The sequence below is a fragment of the Gobius niger genome (assembly GCF_951799975.1).
Source record: "Gobius niger genome assembly, chromosome: 16".
Lineage (NCBI taxonomy): Eukaryota > Metazoa > Chordata > Actinopteri > Gobiiformes > Gobiidae > Gobius > Gobius niger.
In genome coordinates, this window is record NC_136867.1 from 29,919,906 (window position 1) to 29,941,163 (window position 21,258).

At 53.3% G+C, this 21,258-nt stretch overlaps 1 protein-coding gene across 1 annotated transcript in view; it reads right to left on the bottom strand.

The window, feature by feature from the left end:
• sptbn5 (spectrin, beta, non-erythrocytic 5) overlaps nt 1-21,258 on the bottom strand; it is a gene marked incomplete at both ends in the record, with an annotated part of 151,887 nt that overhangs the window by 120,807 nt on the left and 9,822 nt on the right. The window contains 9 exons of the mRNA XM_079574317.1: nt 324-460; nt 524-674; nt 2,069-2,275; nt 3,718-3,921; nt 4,893-5,046; nt 7,142-7,230; nt 7,301-7,435; nt 14,027-14,165; nt 15,374-15,594. Of these exons, the coding sequence (XP_079430443.1) occupies nt 324-460; nt 524-674; nt 2,069-2,275; nt 3,718-3,921; nt 4,893-5,046; nt 7,142-7,230; nt 7,301-7,435; nt 14,027-14,165; nt 15,374-15,594 (1,437 nt within the window). The remainder of the gene's footprint in view (nt 1-323; nt 461-523; nt 675-2,068; nt 2,276-3,717; nt 3,922-4,892; nt 5,047-7,141; nt 7,231-7,300; nt 7,436-14,026; nt 14,166-15,373; nt 15,595-21,258) is intronic.

Consider the following 21,258-nt stretch of genomic DNA (forward strand, 5'->3'; position numbering starts at 1 on the left):
GGACCTCTGATGCTAACTATCATAGCCACTTTAGCATAGGGACCTCTAGTGCTAACTATCATAGCCACTTTAGCATAGGGACCTCTGGTGCTAACTAACCGGTGATTAGGAGCTATGTGCCATCCCATAAGCCACTGCGCCACACCCCCCCTAAGAGGTTAAGGGGCCAGATGCAAGTTGGTAATTTTATGCTCACTACTGCCACCTCAGGGCTTATGTGTAACTGCAGCTTCTATATTAAGCTCCTGCATGACGGCACTTCAGACCCGACAGACTTTTTGAGTGACAGTGCAGTGCCCATGAGGCGTTAGATCTTCCCTCACCGAGCTGGGCAGGAGGTTGAGGAAGGTCTTGGGGATGAGCTGCTCGTTTCCTTTACTGTCGCGGGCCATGACTCGGTCGCCATCAGGCTCCTCCCCCACGATGACCACCACCTCGTTCCTCTCCCACGGGACACGCCCTGAGCACACGCCACGTTATTCCAGCTCACACCATCCTGGACCACAACCAGGACCACCTTTACCTCTGCTGTATCTGAACCGCACTTTGGCCCTGCTCTCGCCGCGAGGGGCGGGGTCTGCTCTGGCCGGTGATGATGTCACAGCGCGAGGCCCCTCCCCCTCGTCATCAGAGGAGTCGCTGAGCTGCGGAGGTTTGCTCTGAGGCGGCTCCGACTGCAGAGGCAGAGGTTCAGGGTCAGTCTGACTGTACTCCTCACAGTGAGCGAAGAGCGTGAAGAGCGTGAAGAGTGTGACGAGCGTGACGAGCGTGAAGAGCGTGACGAGCGTGAAGAGCGTGAAGAGCGTGAAGAGCGTGAAGAGCGTGACGAGCGTGACGAGCGTGACTCATTTTTGTAACTTTATTTGTCATTTTTGTTCACATTTTTTGCATTTTTTCGTCAATTTTTCATCACCTTTTGGTCACATTTTTTGTCACATTTTTGTAATTTTTTCGTCAACGTTTCATCAATTTTGTCATTCTTTTGTTACATTTTTGTCATTTTTTTGTCACATTTTTGTCACTTTTTTGTCCTTTTTTCGTCAACGTTTCATCAAATTTTTGTCATTTTTTTGTTACATTTTGGTCATTTTTTGGTCATTTTTTGTTACATTTTTGTCATTTTTTTGTCACATTTTTGTCATTTTTTTGTTACATTTTTGTCATTTTTTTGTCATTTTTTGACTTTTTTTTGCTACATTTTTTGCATTTTTTTGTCATTTTTTTTGTCAAATTTTTGTCCTTTTTTTGTTATTTTATGTCACTTTTTTGTCATTTTTTCGTCAAATTTTTATCACATTTATTTCATTTAGTTAGTCATTTTTTGTCAATTTCTTGTGACATTTTTGCCACTTTTTCATCAATTTTTCGTCACTTTTTGTCACATTTTTTGTAATTTTTTTGTAATTTTTTTGTAATTTTTTGTCAAATTTTAATCACATTTTTGTCATTTTTTTTCATGAAGAGCGTGACTCATTTTTGTAAGTATTTTTGTCATTTTTTCGTCAATTTTTCATCACATTTTGGTCAAATTTTTTGTCATTTTTTTGTCATTTTTTCGACAACTTTTCATCACATTTTTGTCATTTTTTTGTTACATTTTTGTCACATTTTTGTCATTTTTTCATCCATTTTTTGTCATTTTTTTGTTAAATTTTTTGTCACTTTTTTGTCATTTTTGTCAATGTTTCATAAAATATTTGGCATTTTTCTGTTACATTTTGGTCATTTTTTGTCACATTTTTGTTACATTCTTGCCACCTTTTCATCAATTTTTCGTCACTTTTTGTCAAATTTGTTTGTAATTTTTTTATCATATTTTTGTCATTTTTTTTCATGACGAGCGTGAAGAGCGTGAAGAGCGTGACGAGCGTGAAGAGAGTGACGAGCGTGAAGAGCGTGAAGAGCGTGAAGAGCGTAACGAGCATGAAGAACGTGAAGAGCGTGACGAGCGTGAAGAGCGTGACGAGCGTGAAGAGCGTGAAGAGTGTGTTGAGAGTGAAGAGCGTGAAGAGCGTGATGAGCGTGAAGAGCGTGAAGAGCGTGAAGAGCGTGTGCTGCGTTTCCTCACCGTGAGCGCCGACAGCTGCCCGGCGGCCCTGGCCTGCTCCGACAGTCTCTTCAGCTCGGGTCCGTAGGCCGTCATCTCCTTCTCTAACTTCAGGTGGCGCTGCAGGAGAGCCGCGGTGCTCTGCTCGTCTTTCCCATGATCCTCGGAGGTGAGGAGGGGCTTCCTGTCGCTGAGCCACGATGACACCTCCTCAGCCTCGGAGAAGTACTGCAGGAACATCACAAACGGGTCACGAGGGAGTGCAGCGTTTGTCCAACAGGAACAGGTTAAAACACATTTTAAACCGATTTTTTTCCTTTTTTTTTCACCTTTTTTTTCTTTTCTTTTTTTTCCTTTTTTTTTTCTTTTTTTTTTCCTTTTTTCCCCAATTTTTTTTCATTTTTTTTTCTTTTTTTTTCAATTTTTTTTTCTTTTTTTCCCCTATTTTCCCAATTTTTTATTTTTATTTTTTCAATTTATTTTCATATTTTTTCCAATTTTTTAATTTTTTTTTTTTTGTTCAAATTTGTTTTTTTTTTCAAATTGTTCCTTTTTTTCAATTTTTTTTTAATTTTTTTCAATTTTTTTCAATTTTTACAATTTTTCCCAATTTTTTCAATTTTTTTCATTTTTTTTTTAAATTTTTTAATTTTTTTGTTCATTTTTCCCAATGTTTTCCAAGTTTTCCATTGTTTTCAATTTTTTTCAATTTTTTTCAATTTTTTGCCAATTTTTCCAATTTTTTCCACTTTTGTCCAATTTTGTCCATTTTTTTAATTTTTTTAAAATTTTTTCAAATTTTTTCAAATTTTTTGCCCAATTTTTGCCTCAATTTTTACAAATGTTTTCGTTTTCGTTAGTGCTGCCTGAAGCCTCTCCTCTGATTGGCTGTTACCTGAAGCCTCTCTCCTCTGATTGGCCGTTACCTGAAGCCTCTCTCTGATTGACCATTACCTGTAGCCTCTCCTCTGATTGGCCGTTACCTGAAGCCTCTCCTCTGATTGGCCGTTACCTGAAGCCTCTCCTCTGATTGGCCGTTACCTGTAGCCTCTCTCTGATTGGCCGTTACCTGTATCCTCTCCTCTGATTGGCTGTTACCTGAAGCCTCTCCTCTGATTGACCATTACCTGTAGCCTCTCTCTGATTGGCCGTTACCTGTAGCCTCTCTCTGATTGGCTGTTACCTGTATCCTCCCCTCTGATTGGCTATTACCTGTAGCCTCTCTCTGATTGGCCGTTACCTGTATCCTCCCCTCTGATTGACCATTACCTGTAGCCTCTCCTCTGATTGGCTGTTACCTGTAGCCTCTCTCTGATTGGCTATTACCTGTAGCCTCTCTCTGATTGGTCGTTACCTGAAGCCTCTCCTCTGATTGACCATTACCTGTAGCCTCTCCTCTGATTGGCCGTTACCTGAAGCCTCTCCTCTGATTGGCAGTTACCTGTAGCCTCTCTCTGATTGGATGTTACCTGTATCCTCCCCTCTGATTGGCCGTTACCTGTATCCTCCCCTCTGATTGGCCGTTACCTGAAGCCTCCCCTCTGATTGGCCGTTACCTGAAGCCTCTCTCTGATTGGCTGTTACCTGTAGCCTCTCTCTGATTGGCTGTTACCTGAAGCCTCTCCTCTGATTGGCCGTTGCCTGTATCCTCCCCTCTGATTGGCCGTTACCTGCTTGACCGTGAGCGCCCCCTGCAGCCTCTCCCTCTTGGCGCTGCTCTCGTCGCGGAGGTGAGTCCACTGCCTCTGGAGGCTCCTCATCCACTTCTGGACCGTCCTCTGTTGGTCCGCGCTCTGTTTGGAGACCAGCTCCTGACCCCGAGACAAAACGCCACGAAACTCCGCCTCCTGGGCCTGGAGCTCCGCCTCCAGCACCTGCAAGCGGCCAATCACATCCGAGAACATCAACAGACCTGACTGAGTACTGAGCTGATAAACTTTAACCTCTTAACTCCCGCCTGAACCAAAAGGATCTTTTTCCTCACGTCATCAGATTCTTTTTCCATCATTTATTTGTTGGGTATTTTTGTAACTTTATTTGTCATTTTTTCGTCCATTTTTTATCACATTTTGGGCACATTTTTTTCTCATTTTTTGTCAATTTTTTGTAATTTTTTGTTAATTTTTTGTCATTTTTTCGTAAATTTTCTATCAAATTTTTGTCAAATTTTTATCAAATTTTTTGTAATTTTTTTGTCACATTTTGTCACATTTTTGTCATTTTTTTGGTCAATTTCTTGTGACATTTTTGTGACATTTTTGCCTCTTTTTCATACATTTTTTGTCACTTTTTTGTCACATTTTTGTCATTTTTTCATCAAATATTTGTCATTTTTTTGTCACATTTTTATCACATTTTGGTCACATTTTTTGTAATTTTTTGTCAATTTTTTGTAATTTTTTTGTAATTTTTTCGTCAAATTTTCATCCATTTTTTGTCATTTTTTGGTCACATTTTTGTAATTTTTTTGTCAAATTTTTATAATATTTTGGTCATAATATTTTAATTTTTTTGTCACATTTTGTAACATTTTTGTCATTTTTTTTGTCATTTTTTGTCAATTTCTTTTGGGACATTTTTGCCACTTTTTCATCAATTTTTCATCACTTTTTTGTCAATGTTTTCTCACTTTTTTGTCACATTTCCATCATTGTTTTCGTCTCAGTTTTGTTGCTATTTTCACAGCTTTTTCCCAGAAGCTTTTGGATTGGGGTAAAGCCAAACTGGTGAAAAGGTGCTTGGTTCAGGTGGGAGTTAAGGGGTTAAACAACAACAAAAAGGTCCTAATCTTCACAATAACCAGTTAAATAAAATAAAAAGTATATTCCTGATGTGCCAGTGTGACCTTGTGCTTGTGGAGGTTCTGCTGGATGTGGCTGAGCTCGCGGCCCAGGCCGGTCGTCTGCAGGCGGACCAGACGCTCGAACATCCACTGCTCCAGCTCATCACAGTCACGGAGGAACTCACAGAGACGCAGCTGAGACTCCAGCTGCCTCCTCCTGAGGACAGAGGAGGTCAGAGAGGAGGTCAGAGGAGGTCAGAGGAGGTCAGAGGAGGTCACAGAGACGCAGCTGAGACTCCAGCTGCCTCCTCCTGAGGACAGAGGAGGTCAGAGAGGAGGTCAGAGGAGGTCAGAGGAGGTCAGAGAGGAGGTCACACAGGAGGTCAGAGAGGAGGTCACACAGGAGGTCAGAGAGGAGGTCACAGAGGAGGTCAGAGAGGAGGTCACACAGGAGGTCAGAGAGGAGGTCAGAGGCGGTCACAGGAGGTCACAGGAGGTCACAGAGGAGGTCACAGAGGAGGTCACAGAGGATTTTTTTCCATCATTTTTTTGTTGGTTATTCAACTCATTCTTGTAACTTTTTTGTCATTTTTTGGTCACATTTTTTATCATTTTTTTGTCATTTTTTTGTCACATTTTTGTCATTTTTTCGTACATTTTTTATCACATTTTTTGTCATATTTTTTTATTTTTTGTCACATTTTTATTACATTTTTGTCAATTTTTTTGTCAAATTTTTATCACATTTTTGTAATTTTTTGTCACATTTTTGTCAATTTTTTTAGTCCATTTTTTTGTCATTTTTTTTTGTCAATTTTTTTTTTTACATTTTTGTCACATTTTTTGTAAGTTTTTTGTCATTTTTTTTTAAAATTTTGTAAAAAAAAAAATTAAATTTTTATCACATTTTTGTCATTTTTTTGTATTTTTTTTGTCATTTTTTGTCACATTTTTGTCATTTTTTTGTATTTTTTTGTCATTTTTTGTCACATTTTTGTCATTTTTTTGTATTTTTTTGTCATTTTTTGTCACATTTTTGTCATTTTTTTGTCACATTTTTATCAAATTTTTGTATTTCTTTTGTTACATTGTTGTCACATTTTTGTAATTTTTTTGTTATTTTTTTGTCAAATTTTTATCACATTTTCTTGTCACAGAGGAGGTCAGAGAGGAGGTCACAGAGGAGATCAGAGAGGAGGTCACAGAGGAGGTCACACAGGAGGTCAGAGAGGAGGTCAGAGAGGAGGTCACACAGGAGGTCACAGGGGAGGTCAGAGGAGGTCACAGAGACACAGCTGAGACTCCAGCTGCCTCCTCCTGAGGACAGAGGAGGTCACAGGAGGTCAGAGGAGGTCAGAGAGGAGGTCAGAGAGGAGGTCACAGAGACGCAGCTGAGACTCCAGCTGCCTCCTCCTGAGGACAGAGGAGGTCAGAGAGGAGGTCAGAGAGGAGGTCAGAGAGGAGGTCAGAGAGGAGGTCACAGAGGAGGTCAGAGAGGAGGTCAGAGAGGAGGTCACAGGAGGTCAGAGAGGATTTCACAGAGGAGGTCACAGAGGATTTTTTTCCATCATTTTTTTGTTGGTTATTCAACTCATTCTTGTAACTTTTTTGTCATTTTTTGGTCACATTTTTTATAATTTTTTTGTCATTTTTTGTCAAATTTTTATCACATTTTTGTAATTTTTTTGTCACATTTTTTGTCACATTTTTGTCATTTTTTTGTCACATTTTTGTCATTTTTTTGTCACATTTTTGTCATTTTTCCGTACATTTTTTATCACATTTTGTTCACATTTTTTGTCTTTTTGTTTTTATTTTTTGTCAAATTTTTATCATTTTTTTGTAATTTTTTGTCAATTTTTTGTAATTTTTTGTCAAATCTTTGTCAATTTTTTTAGCCAATTTTTTTAGTCAATTTTTTTGTCACATTTTTATCACATTGTTGTAATTTTTTTTTTTTTTTTTACATTTTTGTCATTTCTTCGTAAATTTTTCATCACATTTTGGTCACATTTTTTGTAAGTTTTTTGTCATTTTTTTTTTAAATTTTGTAAAAAAAATAAAAAAAAATAATCACATTTTTGTCATTTTTTTGTATTTTTTTGTCATTTTTTGTCACATTTTTGTCATTTTTTTGTCAAATTTTTATCAAATTTTTGTATTTCTTTTGCTACATTGCTGTCACATTTTTGTCATTTTTTTGTTATTTTTTTGTCAAATTTTTATCACATTTTCTTAATTTTTTGTCACAGAGGAGGTCAGAGAGGAGGTCAGAGAGGAGGTCAGAGAGGAGGTCACAGATAAAGGATGACCTGCTGCTGCTTTGAGCCACCAGAGCTTTGTACTGAGCGTGAAGAGCCGTCAGGCGGCTCTGGATCTGCTCAGCGTCTTTGCCTTTGGCCTGAAACAAACAAAGGTCATGAGGAGCTTCAGAAGATGATGTTCCTTTAGTGAAGACCACAGAGACTGACCTTCAGAGCCGAGGAGCTGATGGAGCTCAGAGTTTCTCCTTGAGCCGAGACCTGAGCCTCCAGTAAGTCCTGCTTCTGCAGCAGAGCCTCCACCTCCGTCAGCTGCTTCCCCAGCTCCACCGCCCCGGCCTGGGCCTGAGGACCAGAGACAAACCACCTCACAACATGACGCCTTACAGGGCAGACTCAGGGCTAAAGCACCGCCCCGGCCTGAGCCTGAGGACAAGAGACAAACCACCTCACAACATGACGCCTTATAGGGCAGACTCAGGGCAGACTCGGGGCAGACTCAGGGCAGACTTAGGGCAGACTTAGGGCAGACTCAGGGCAGACTTAGGGCAGACTCAGGGCAGACTTAGGGCAGACTCAGGGCAGACTCAGGGCAGACTCAGGGCAGACTCAGGACAGACTTAGGGCAGAATCAGGGCAGACTTAGGGCAGACTCAGGGCAGACTCAGGGCAGACTTAGGGCAGACTCAGGGCAGACTCAGGGCAGACTTAGGGCAGACTCAGGGCAGACTTAGGGCAGACTCAGGGCAGACTCAGGGCAGACTCAGGGCAGACTCAGGGCAGACTCGGGGCAGACTCAGGGCAGACTTAGGGCAGACTTAGGGCAGACTCAGGGCAGACTTAGGGCAGACTCAGGGCAGACTCAGGGCAGACTTAGGGCAGACTAAGGGCAGACTCAGGACAGACTTAGGGCAGAATCAGGGCAGACTTAGGGCAGACTCAGGGCAGACTCAGGGCAGACTTAGGGCAGACTTAGGGCAGACTTAGTTCAGACTCAGGGCAGACTCAGGGCAGACTCAGGGCAGACTTAGGGCAGACTTAGGGCAGACTTAGTTCAGACTCAGGGCAGACTCAGGGCAGACTCAGGGCAGACTTAGGGCAGACTCAGGGCAGACTTAGGGCAGACTTAGTTCAGACTCAGGGCAGACTCAGGGCAGACTTAGTTCAGACTCGGGGCAGACTCGGAGCAGACTTAGGGCAGACTCAGGACAGACTTAGGGCAGACTCGGGGCAGACTTAGGGCAGACTCAGGGCAGACTTAGGGCAGACTCAGGGCAGACTCAGGGCAGACTCAGGGCAGACTCAGGGCAGACTCGGGGCAGACTCGGAGCAGACTTAGGGCAGACTCAGGGCAGACTCGGGGCAGACTCGGAGCAGACTTACGGCAGACTCAGGGCAGACTTAGGGCAGACTCAGGGCAGACTCAGGGCAGACTCAGGGCAGACTCGGGGCAGACTCAGGGCAGACTTAGGGCAGACTTAGGGCAGACTCAGGGCAGACTTAGGGCAGACTCAGGGCAGACTCAGGGCAGACTTAGGGCAGACTAAGGGCAGACTTAGGGCAGACTTAGGGCAGACTCAGGGCAGACTCAGGGCAGACTTAGTTCAGACTCAGGGCAGACTCAGGGCAGACTCAGGACAGACTCAGGACAGACTCGGGACAGACTCAGGGCAGACTCAGGACACACTCAGGACAGACTCAGGACAGACTCGGGACAGACTCAGGGCAGACTCAGGACACACTCAGGACAGACTCAGGACAGACTCGGGACAGACTCAGGACAGACTCGGGACACACTCAGGACAGACTCAGGACAGACTCAGTTCAGACTCAGGACACACTCAGGACACACTCAGGACAGACTCAGGACAGACTCGGGACAGACTCAGGGCAGACTCAGGACACACTCAGGACAGACTCGGGACAGACTCAGGACAGACTTAGGGCAGACTTAGGGTAGACTTAGGGCAGACTCAGGGCAGACTCGGGACAGACTCGGGGCAGACTCAGGACAGACTCAGGGCAGACTCAGGGCAGACTTAGGGCAGACTTAAGGCAGACTCAGGGCAGACTCAGGGCAGACTTAGGGCAGACTCAGGGCAGACTCAGGGCAGACTTAGGGCAGACTTAGGGCAGACTCAGGGCAGACTCAGGGCAGACTTAGGGCAGGCTCAGGGCAGACTCAGGGCAGACTCAGGACAGACTCAGGTCAGACTTAGGGCAGACTCAGGGCAGACTCAGGACAGACTCAGGGCAGACTCAGGGCAGACTCGGGGCAGACTCAGGACAGACTTAGGGCAGGCTCAGGGCAGACTCAGGGCAGACTCGGGACAGACTCGGGGCAGACTCGGGGCAGACTTATGGCAGACTTAGGGCAGACTCAGGGCAGACTTAGGACAGACTTAGGGCGGACTCAGGAAAGACTCAGGACAGACTTAGGGCAGACTCAGGGCAGACTTAGGACAGACTTAGGGCAGACTCAGGAAAGACTCAGTACAGACTTAGGACAGACTCAGGGCAGACTTAGGGCAGACTTAGGGCAGACTCAGGAAAGACTCAGGACAGACTTAGGGCAGACTTAGGGCAGACTTAGGGCAGACTCAGGACAGACTCAGGACAGACTTAGGGCAGACTCGGGGCAGACTCAGGGCAGACTTATGGCAGACTCAGGACAGACTTAGGACAGACTCAGGACAGACTTAGGGCAGACTTAGGGCAGACTCAGGACAGACTTAGGGCAGACTCAGTGCAGACTTAGGGCAGACTCAGGGCAGACTCAGGGCAGACTCAGTGCAGACTTAGGGCACACTTAGGGCAGACTCAGGACAGACTCAGGACAGACTTAGGGCAGACTTAGGGCAGACTCGGGGCAGACTCAGGGCAGACTTATGGCAGACTCAGGACAGACTTAGGACAGACTCAGGGCAGACTTAGGGCAGACTTAGGACAGACTTAGGACAGACTCAGGACAGACTTAGGGCAGACTTAGGGCAGACTCAGGACAGACTTAGGGCAGACTCAGGGCAGACTTAGGGCAGACTTAGGGCAGACTCAGGACAGACTTAGGGCAGACTCAGGGCAGACTCAGTGCAGACTTAGGGCAGACTTAGGGCAGACTCAGGACAGACTCAGGACAGACTCAGGGCAGACTCAGGGCAGACTCAGGGCAGACTTAGGGCAGACTCAGGACAGACTTAGGGCAGACTCAGGGCAGACTCAGGACAGACTCAGTGCAGACTTAGGGCACACTTAGGGCAGACTCAGTGCAGACTCAGGGCAGACTTAGGGCAGACTCAGGACAGACTCAGGACAGACTCAGGGCAGACTCAGGGCAGACTTAGGGCAGACTCAGGACAGACTTAGGGCAGACTCAGGGCAGACTCAGTGCAGACTTAGGGCACACTTAGGGCAGACTCAGTGCAGACTCAGGGCAGACTCAGGGCAGACTCAGGACAGACTCAGGGCAGACTCAGGGCAGACTCAGTGCAGACTTAGGGCAGACTTAGGGCAGACTCAGTGCAGACTCAGGGCAGACTCGGGGCAGACTCAGGGCAGACTCAGGGCAGACTCGGGGCAGACTCAGGACAGACTCAGGACAGACTTAGGGCAGACTCAGGACAGACTTATGGCAGACTCAGGACAGACTTAGGACAGACTCAGGGCAGACTTAGGGCAGACTCAGGGCAGACTCAGGGCAGACTTATGGCAGACTCAGGACAGACTTAGGACAGACTCAGGGCAGACTTAGGGCAGACTCAGGGCAGACTCAGGGCAGACTCGGGGCAGACTTAGGACAGACTCAGGACAGACTCAGGGCAGACTCAGGGCAGACTCAGGGCAGACTCGGGGTAGACTTAGGACAGACTCAGGACAGACTTAGGGCAGACTTAGGGCAGACTCAGGACAGACTTAGGGCAGACTTAGGGCAGACTCAGTGCAGACTTAGGGCAGACTTAGGGCAGACTCAGTGCAGACTCAGGGCAGACTTAGGGCAGACTCAGGACAGACTCAGGACAGACTCAGGGCAGACTTAGGGCAGACTCAGGGCAGACTCGGGGCAGACTCAGGACAGACTCAGGAAACACTCAGGACAGACTCAGGGCAGACTTAGGGCAGACTCAGGGCAGACTCAGGACAGACTTAGGGCAGACTCAGGGCAGACTCGGGGCAGACTCGGGGCAGACTTAGGACAGACTCGGGGCAGACTTAGGACAGACTCAGGGCAGACTTAGGACAGACTTAGGGCAGACTTAGGACAGACTTAGGGCAGACTTAGGGCAGACTTAGGACAGACTAAGGACAGACTCAGGGCAGACTCAGGACAGACTTAGGGCAGACTCGGGGCAGACTTAGGGCAGACTAAGGACAGACTTAGGGCAGACTCAGGGCAGACTTAGGGCAGACTCAGGGCAGACTTAGGACAGACTTAGGGCAGACTTAGGACAGACTAAGGACAGACTCAGGGCAGACTCAGGACAGACTTAGGGCAGGCTCAGGGCAGACTCAGGGCAGACTCGGGACAGACTCGGGGCAGACTCGGGGCAGACTTATGGCAGACTTAGGGCAGACTCAGGGCAGACTTAGGACAGACTTAGGGCGGACTCAGGAAAGACTCAGGACAGACTTAGGGCAGACTCAGGGCAGACTTAGGACAGACTTAGGGCAGACTCAGGAAAGACTCAGTACAGACTTAGGACAGACTCAGGGCAGACTTAGGGCAGACTTAGGGCAGACTCAGGAAAGACTCAGGACAGACTTAGGGCAGACTTAGGGCAGACTTAGGGCAGACTCAGGACAGACTCAGGACAGACTTAGGGCAGACTCGGGGCAGACTCAGGGCAGACTTATGGCAGACTCAGGACAGACTTAGGACAGACTCAGGACAGACTTAGGGCAGACTTAGGGCAGACTCAGGACAGACTTAGGGCAGACTCAGTGCAGACTTAGGGCAGACTCAGGGCAGACTCAGGGCAGACTCAGTGCAGACTTAGGGCACACTTAGGGCAGACTCAGGACAGACTCAGGACAGACTTAGGGCAGACTTAGGGCAGACTCGGGGCAGACTCAGGGCAGACTTATGGCAGACTCAGGACAGACTTAGGACAGACTCAGGGCAGACTTAGGGCAGACTTAGGACAGACTTAGGACAGACTCAGGACAGACTTAGGGCAGACTTAGGGCAGACTCAGGACAGACTTAGGGCAGACTCAGGGCAGACTTAGGGCAGACTTAGGGCAGACTCAGGACAGACTTAGGGCAGACTCAGGGCAGACTCAGTGCAGACTTAGGGCACACTTAGGGCAGACTCAGTGCAGACTCAGGGCAGACTTAGGGCAGACTCAGGACAGACTCAGGACAGACTCAGGGCAGACTTAGGGCAGACTTAGGGCAGACTCAGGACAGACTTAGGGCAGACTCAGGGCAGACTCAGTGCAGACTTAGGGCACACTTAGGGCAGACTCAGTGCAGACTCAGGGCAGACTTAGGGCAGACTCAGGACAGACTCAGGGCAGACTCAGGGCAGACTCAGTGCAGACTTAGGGCAGACTTAGGGCAGACTCAGTGCAGACTCAGGGCAGACTCGGGGCAGACTCAGGGCAGACTCAGGGCAGACTCGGGGCAGACTCAGGACAGACTCAGGACAGACTTAGGGCAGACTCAGGGCAGACTCAGGCCAGACTCAGTTCAGACTCAGGGCAGACTTAGGGCAGACTCAGGACAGACTCAGGGCAGACTCAGGGCAGACTCAGGGCAGACTTAGGGCAGACTCAGGGCAGACTCAGGGCAGACTCAGGACAGACTCAGGGCAGACTCAGGGCAGACTCAGGGCAGACTTAGGGCAGACTTAGGGCAGACTTAGGGCAGACTTAGGGCAGACTCAGGGCAGACTTAGGGCAGACTCAGGGCAGACTCAGGGCAGACTCAGGGCAGACTCAGGGCAGACTTAGGGCAGACTTAGGGCAGACTTAGGGCAGACTTAGGGCAGACTTAGGGCAGACTCGGGGCAGACTCAGGACAGACTCAGGGCAGACTCAGGGCAGACTCAGGGCAGACTCAGGACAGACTCAGGGCAGACTCAGGACAGACTCAGGGCAGACTCAGGGCAGACTCAGGGCAGACTCAGGGCAGACTCAGGGCAGACTCAGGGCAGACTCAGGGCAGACTCAGGGCAGACTCAGGGCAGACTCGGGGCAGACTCAGGACAGACTCAGGGCAGACTCAGGGCAGACTCAGGGCAGACTCAGGACAGACTCAGGGCAGACTTAGGGCAGACTCAGGACAGACTCAGGGCAGACTCAGGCAGACTTGGGGCAGACTCAGGGCAGACTCAGGGCAGACTCGGGGCAGACTTAGGGCAGACTCAGGGCAGACTTAGGGCAGACTCAGCGCAGACTTAGGACAGACTTAGGGCAGACTCAGGGCAGACTTAGGACAGACTCAGGGCAGACTCAGGGCAGACTCGGGGCAGACTCAGGACAGACTCAGGGCAGACTTAGGGCAGACTCAGGGCAGACTCGGGGCAGACTTAGGGCAGACTCAGGGCAGACTCGGGGCAGACTCAGGACAGACTCAGGGCAGACTTAGGACAGACTTAGGGCAGACTCAGGGCAGACTTAGGACAGACTCAGGGCAGACTCAGGGCAGACTCGGGGCAGACTCAGGGCAGACTCAGGGCAGACTCAGGGCAGACTCAGGGCAGACTCAGGGCAGACTCAGGGCAGACTCAGGGCAGACTCGGGGCAGACTCAGGGCAGACTCAGGGCAGACGACTCGGGGCAGACTCAGGGCAGACTCAGGGCAGACTCAGGGCAGACTCAGGGCAGACTCAGGGCAGACTCAGGGCAGACTCAGGGCAGACTCGGGGCAGACTCAGGGCAGACTCAGGGCAGACTCAGGGCAGACTCAGGGCCTGTGTTCCCGGCTGTGGAGAATCACCTGCAGCAGTTTGAGCTCCTGCGACAGCAGCTCGAGGTCTCGGAGCGTGCTCAGAGTCTGCACTACACTTCCCAGCATGCTCCTCTGCTCCTGCAGCCGCTGCTGAAGGTCTCTCCATCTCTGACTGATGCTGCGCTCCCTGTGGGACACAGAGAAGAGGAGGTTCCTTCATCTAAACAGAAGATCTGAGATAAGCATTTCCCCGAACGGTGTGTGCACACTGCGGCTGAACCTCTGGATGCTCCTGTACATGTTCCTGTACCTCTGTGAGATGCTCTCCTTGCTGTGGATGTTGCTCTACATGTTCCTGTACCTCTGTGGATGTTCCTGTGGATGTTCCTGTACCTCTGTGAGATGCTCTCCTTGCTGTGGATGTTTCTGTACCTCTGTGAGATGCTCCTGTACCTCTGTGAGATGCTCTCCTTGCTGTAGATGTTCCTGTACCTCTGTGAGATGCTCCTGTACCTCTGTGAGATGCTCCTGTACCTCTGTGAGATGCTCTCCTTGCTGTGGATGTTTCTATACCTCTGTGAGATGCTCCTGTACCTCTGTGAGATGCTCTCCTTGCTGTGGATGTTTCTATACCTCTGTGAGATGCTCCTGTACCTCTGTGAGATGCTCCTGTACCTCTGTTAGATGCTCTCCTGGCTGTACATGCTCCTGTACCTCTGTGAGATGCTCCTGTACCTCTGTGAGATGTTCCTGTACCTCTGTGAGATGCTCTCCTTGCTGTGGATGTTCCTGTACCTCTGTGAGATGTTCCTGTACCTCTGTGAGATGTTCCTGTACCTCTGTGAGATGATCTCCTTGCTGTAGATGCTCCTGTACCTCTGTGAGATGTTCCTGTACCTCTGTGAGATGCTCTCCTTGCTGTGGATGTTCCTGTACCTCTGTGAGATGCTCCTGTACCTCTGTGAGATGCTCCTGTACCTCTGTGAGATGCTCCTGTACCTCTGTGAGATGCTCCTGTACCTCTGTGAGATGCTCCTGTACCTCTGTGAGATGCTCCTGTACCTCTGTGAGATGCTCTCCTTGCTGTACATGTTCCTGTAGATGCTCCTGTACCTCTGTGAGATGCTCTCCTTGCTGTAGATGTTTCTGTACCTCTGTGAGATGCTCCTGTACCTCTGTGAGATGCTCTCCTTGCTGTAGATGTTCCTGTACCTCTGTGAGATGCTCCTGTACCTCTGTGAGATGCTCTCCTTGCTCTACATGTTCCTGTACCTCTGTGAGATGCTCCTGTACCTCTGTGAGATGCTCCTGTACCTCTGTGAGATGCTCCTGTACCTCTGTGAGATGCTCCTGTACCTCTGTGAGATGCTCTCCTTGCTGTAGATGTTCCTGTACCTCTGTGAGATGCTCTCCTTGCTGTGGTAGCCTCCCCGCTCGATGCTCAGGGCCATGTCCCTCAGGGCAGTGAAGCGAGGCTCTCGGGCGCCCACGTCGGCACACAGGGCCTCCAGCCTCCGGCCCGCGGCCTGAGACTCCTCCAGAGAGCGGAGCGACCGCAGGTCCTGCCGGCCGATCAGACGCAGCGTGTCCTCCAGGTAGCACTCCCTCAGAGCGGCCTGGAGGCGGGAGGAGGACCAGGGTCAGGAGGGTCAGGAGGGTCAGGAGGGTCAGGAGGGTCAGGAGGGTCAGGAGGGTCAGGAGGGTCAGGAGGCGAGAGGAGGACGAGGGTCAGGAGGACGAGGGTCAGGAGGGTCAGGAGGGTCAGGTGGACGAGGGTCAGGAGGGTCAGGAGGGTCAGGAGGGTCAGGTGGACGAGGGTCAGGAGGACGGGGGTCAGGAGGGTCAGGAGGACGAGAGTCAGGAGGGTCAGGAGGACGAGGGTCAGGAGGGTCAGGAGGACGAGGGTCAGGAGGGTCAGGAGGGTCAGGAGGGTCAGGAGGGTCAGGAGGGTCAGGAGGGTCAGGAGGGTCAGGAGGACGAGGGTCAGGAGGGTCAGGAGGGTCAGGAGGGTCAGGAGGACGAGGGTCAGGAGGGTCAGGAGGGTCAGGAGGGTCAGGAGGACGAGGGTCAGGAGGGTCAGGAGGGTCAGGAGGGTCAGGAGGGTCAGGAGGGTCAGGAGGACGAGGGTCAGGAGGGTTAGGAGGGTCAGGAGGTTCAGGAGGGTCAGGAGGGTCAGGAGGACGAGGGTCAGGAGGGTCAGGAGGGTCAGGAGGGTCAGGAGGACGAGGGTCAGGAGGGTCAGGAGGACGAGGGTCAGGAGGGTCAGGAGGACGAGGGTCAGGAGGGTCAGGAGGGTCAGGAGGGTCAGGAGGGTCAGGAGGACGAGGGTCAGGAGGGTCAGGAGGACGAGGGTCAGGAGGGTCAGGAGGACGAGGGTCAGGAGGGTCAGGAGGGTCAGGAGGACGAGGGTCAGGAGGGTCAGGAGGGTCAGGAGGACGAGGGTCAGGAGGGTCAGGAGGACGAGGGTCAGGAGGGTCAGGAGGGTCAGGAGGACGAGGGTCAGGAGGGTCAGGAGGACGAGGGTCAGGAGGGTCAGGAGGGTCAGGAGGACGAGGGTCAGGAGGGTCAGGAGGGTCAGGAGGGTCAGGAGGGTCAGGAGGACGAGAGTCAGGAGGACGAGGGTCAGGAGGACGAGGGTCAGGAGGGTCAGGAGGGTCAGGAGGACGAGAGTCAGGAGGACGAGGGTCAGGAGGGTCAGGAGGACGAGGGTCAGGAGGGTCAGGAGGGTCAGGAGGACGAGAGTCAGGAGGACGAGGGTCAGGAGGGTCAGGAGGACGAGGGTCAGGAGGGTCAGGAGGGTCAGGAGGGTCAGGAGGACGAGAGTCAGGAGGACGAGGGTCAGGAGGGTCAGGAGGGTCAGGAGGGTCAGGAGGACGAGAGTCAGGAGGACGAGGGTCAGGAGGACGAGGGTCAGGAGGACGAGGGTCAGGAGGGTCAGGAGGGTCAGGAGGACGAGAGTCAGGAGGACGAGGGTCAGGAGGACGAGGGTCAGGAGGGTCAGGAGGGTCAGGAGGACGAGAGTCAGGAGGACGAGGGTCAGGAGGGTCAGGAGGACGAGGGTCAGGAGGGTCAGGAGGGTCAGGAGGGTCAGGAGGGTCAGGAGGGTCAGGAGGGTTAGGAGGGTCAGGAGGACGAGAGTCAGGAGGACGGGGGTCAGGAGGGTCAGGAGGACGAGGGTCAGGAGGGTTAGGAGGGTCAGGAGGGTCAGGAGGGTCAGGAGGGTCAGGAGGGTCAGGAGGACGAGAGTCAGGAGGACGGGGGTCAGGAGGGTCAGGAGGACGAGGGTCAGGAGGGTTAGGAGGACGAGGGTCAGGAGGGTCAGGAGGGTCAGGAGGGTCAGGAGGACGAGGTCAGGAGGGTCAGGAGGGTCAGGAGGGTCAGGAGGACGAGGGTCAGGAGGGTCAGGAGGACGAGGGTCAGGAGGGTCAGGAGGGTCAGGAGGACGAGGGTCAGGAGGGTCAGGAGGGTCAGGAGGGTCAGGAGGACGATGGTCAGGAGGGTCAGGAGGGTCAGGAGGACGAGGGTCAGGAGGGTTAGGAGGGTCAGGAGGACGAGGGTCAGGAGGGTCAGGAGGGTCAGGAGGGTCAGGAGGACGAGGGTCAGGAGGGTCAGGAGGGTCAGGAGGACGAGGGTCAGGAGGGTCAGGAGGACGAGGGTCAGGAGGGTCAGGAGGGTCAGGAGGACGAGGGTCAGGAGGACGAGGGTCAGGAGGGTCAGGAGGACGAGGGTCAGGAGGACGAGGGTCAGGAGGACGAGGGTCAGGAGGACGAGGGTCAGGAGGGTCAGGAGGGTCAGGAGGGTCAGGAGGGTCAGGAGGGTCAGGAGGGTCAGGAGGGTCAGGAGGACGAGGTCAGGAGGACCAGGGTCAGGAGGGTCAGGAGGGTCAGGAGGGTCAGGAGGGTCAGGAGGGTCAGGAGGGTCAGGAGGCGAGAGGAGGACGAGGGTCAGGAGGACGAGGGTCAGGAGGGTCAGGAGGGTCAGGTGGACGAGGGTCAGGAGGGTCAGGAGGGTCAGGAGGGTCAGGTGGACGAGGGTCAGGAGGACGGGGGTCAGGAGGGTCAGGAGGACGAGAGTCAGGAGGGTCAGGAGGACGGGGGTCAGGAGGGTCAGGAGGACGAGGGTCAGGAGGGTCAGGAGGACGAGGGTCAGGAGGGTCAGGAGGGTCAGGAGGGTCAGGAGGGTCAGGAGGGTCAGGAGGGTCAGGAGGGTCAGGAGGACGAGGGTCAGGAGGGTCAGGAGGGTCAGGAGGGTCAGGAGGGTCAGGAGGACGAGGGTCAGGAGGGTCAGGAGGGTCAGGAGGGTCAGGAGGACGAGGGTCAGGAGGGTCAGGAGGGTCAGGAGGGTCAGGAGGGTCAGGAGGGTCAGGAGGACGAGGGTCAGGAGGGTTAGGAGGGTCAGGAGGTTCAGGAGGGTCAGGAGGGTCAGGAGGACGAGGGTCAGGAGGGTCAGGAGGGTCAGGAGGGTCAGGAGGACGAGGGTCAGGAGGGTCAGGAGGACGAGGGTCAGGAGGGTCAGGAGGACGAGGGTCAGGAGGGTCAGGAGGGTCAGGAGGGTCAGGAGGGTCAGGAGGACGAGGGTCAGGAGGGTCAGGAGGACGAGGGTCAGGAGGGTCAGGAGGACGAGGGTCAGGAGGGTCAGGAGGGTCAGGAGGACGAGGGTCAGGAGGGTCAGGAGGGTCAGGAGGACGAGGGTCAGGAGGGTCAGGAGGACGAGGGTCAGGAGGGTCAGGAGGGTCAGGAGGACGAGGGTCAGGAGGACGAGGGTCAGGAGGGTCAGGAGGGTCAGGAGGACGAGAGTCAGGAGGACGAGGGTCAGGAGGGTCAGGAGGACGAGGGTCAGGAGGGTCAGGAGGGTCAGGAGGGTCAGGAGGACGAGAGTCAGGAGGACGAGGGTCAGGAGGGTCAGGAGGGTCAGGAGGGTCAGGAGGACGAGAGTCAGGAGGACGAGGGTCAGGAGGACGAGGGTCAGGAGGGTCAGGAGGGTCAGGAGGACGAGAGTCAGGAGGACGAGGGTCAGGAGGGTCAGGAGGACGAGGGTCAGGAGGGTCAGGAGGGTCAGGAGGGTCAGGAGGGTCAGGAGGACGAGAGTCAGGAGGACGAGGGTCAGGAGGACGAGGGTCAGGAGGGTCAGGAGGGTCAGGAGGACGAGAGTCAGGAGGACGAGGGTCAGGAGGGTCAGGAGGACGAGGGTCAGGAGGGTCAGGAGGGTCAGGAGGGTCAGGAGGGTCAGGAGGACGAGGGTCAGGAGGGTCAGGAGGGTCAGGAGGGTCAGGAGGGTCAGGAGGACGAGGGTCAGGAGGGTTAGGAGGGTCAGGAGGACGAGGGTCAGGAGGGTCAGGAGGACGAGGGTCAGGAGGGTCAGGAGGGTCAGGAGGACGAGGGTCAGGAGGGTCAGGAGGGTCAGGAGGGTCAGGAGGACGAGGGTCAGGAGGGTCAGGAGGGTCAGGAGGACGAGGGTCAGGAGGGTTAGGAGGGTCAGGAGGACGAGGGTCAGGAGGGTCAGGAGGGTCAGGAGGGTCAGGAGGACGAGGGTCAGGAGGGTCAGGAGGGTCAGGAGGACGAGGGTCAGGAGGACGAGGGTCAGGAGGACGAGGGTCAGGAGGGTCAGGAGGACGAGGGTCAGGAGGACGAGGGTCAGGAGGACGAGGGTCAGGAGGACGAGGGTCAGGAGGGTCAGGAGGGTCAGGAGGGTCAGGAGGGTCAGGAGGACGAGGGTCAGGAGGACGAGGGTCAGGAGGACGAGGGTCAGGAGGACGAGGGTCAGGAGGACGGGGGTCAGGAGGACGAGGGTCAGGAGGACGAGGGTCAGGAGGACGAGGGTCAGGAGGGTCAGGAGGACGAGGGTCAGGAGGACGAGGGTCAGGAGGACGAGGGTCAGGAGGACGAGGGTCAGGAGGACGAGGGTCAGGAGGACGAGGGTCAGGAGGACGAGGGTCAGGAGGGTCAGGAGGACGAGGGTCAGGAGGACGAGGGTCAGGAGGGTCAGGAGGGTCAGGAGGGTCAGGAGGACGAGAGTCAGGAGGGTCAGGAGGGTCAGGAGGGTCAGGAGGGTTAGGAGGACGAGGGTCAGGAGGGTCAGGAGGGTCAGGAGGGTCAGGAGGATCAGGAGGGTCAGGAGGACGAGGGTCAGGAGGGTCAGGAGGGTCAGGAGGGTCAGGAGGGTCAGGAGGACGGGGGTCAGGAGGACGAGGGTCAGGAGGGTCAGGAGGGTCAGGAGGGTCAGGAGGACCAGGAGGGTCAGGAGGGTCAGGAGGACGAGGGTCAGGAGGGTCAGGAGGGTCAGGAGGGTCAGGAGGACGAGGGTCAGGAGGACGAGGGTCAGGAGGGTCAGGAGGGTCAGGATGACGAGGGTCAGGAGGGTCAGGAGGACGAGGGTCAGGAGGACGAGGGTCAGGAGGATGAGGGTCAGGAGGGTCAGGAGGGTCAGGAGGGTCAGGAGGATCAGGAGGGTCAGGAGGACGAGGGTCAGGAGGGTCAGGAGGGTCAGGAGGGTCAGGAGGGTCAGGAGGGTCAGGAGGACGAGGGTCAGGAGGACGAGGGTCAGGAGGGTCAGGAGGGTCAGGAGGGTCAGGAGGACCAGGAGGGTCAGGAGGACGAGGGTCAGGAGGGTCAGGAGGGTCAGGAGGGTCAGGAGGGTCAGGAGGGTCAGGAGGACGGGGGTCAGGAGGACGAGGGTCAGGAGGGTCAGGAGGGTCAGGAGGGTCAGGAGGATCAGGAGGGTCAGGAGGACGAGGGTCAGGAGGGTCAGGAGGGTCAGGAGGGTCAGGAGGGTCAGGAGGACGGGGGTCAGGAGGGTCAGGAGGACGGGGGTCAGGAGGACGAGGGTCAGGAGGGTCAGGAGGGTCAGGAGGGTCAGGAGGACCAGGAGGGTCAGGAGGACGAGGGTCAGGAGGGTCAGGAGGGTCAGGAGGGTCAGGAGGACGAGGGTCAGGAGGGTCAGGATGACGAGGGTCAGGAGGGTCAGGAGGACGAGGGTCAGGAGGACGAGGGTCAGGAGGACGAGGGTCAGGAGGGTCAGGAGGGTCAGGAGGGTCAGGAGGATCAGGAGGGTCAGGAGGGTCAGGAGGACGAGGGTCAGGAGGGTCAGGAGGGTCAGGAGGGTCAGGAGGACGAGGGTCAGGAGGGTCAGGATGACGAGGGTCAGGAGGGTCAGGAGGACGAGGGTCAGGAGGGTCAGGAGGGTCAGGAGGACGAGGGTCAGGAGGACGAGGGTCAGGAGGACGAGGGTCAGGAGGGTCAGGAGGACGAGGGTCAGGAGGACGAGGGTCAGGAGGGTCAGGA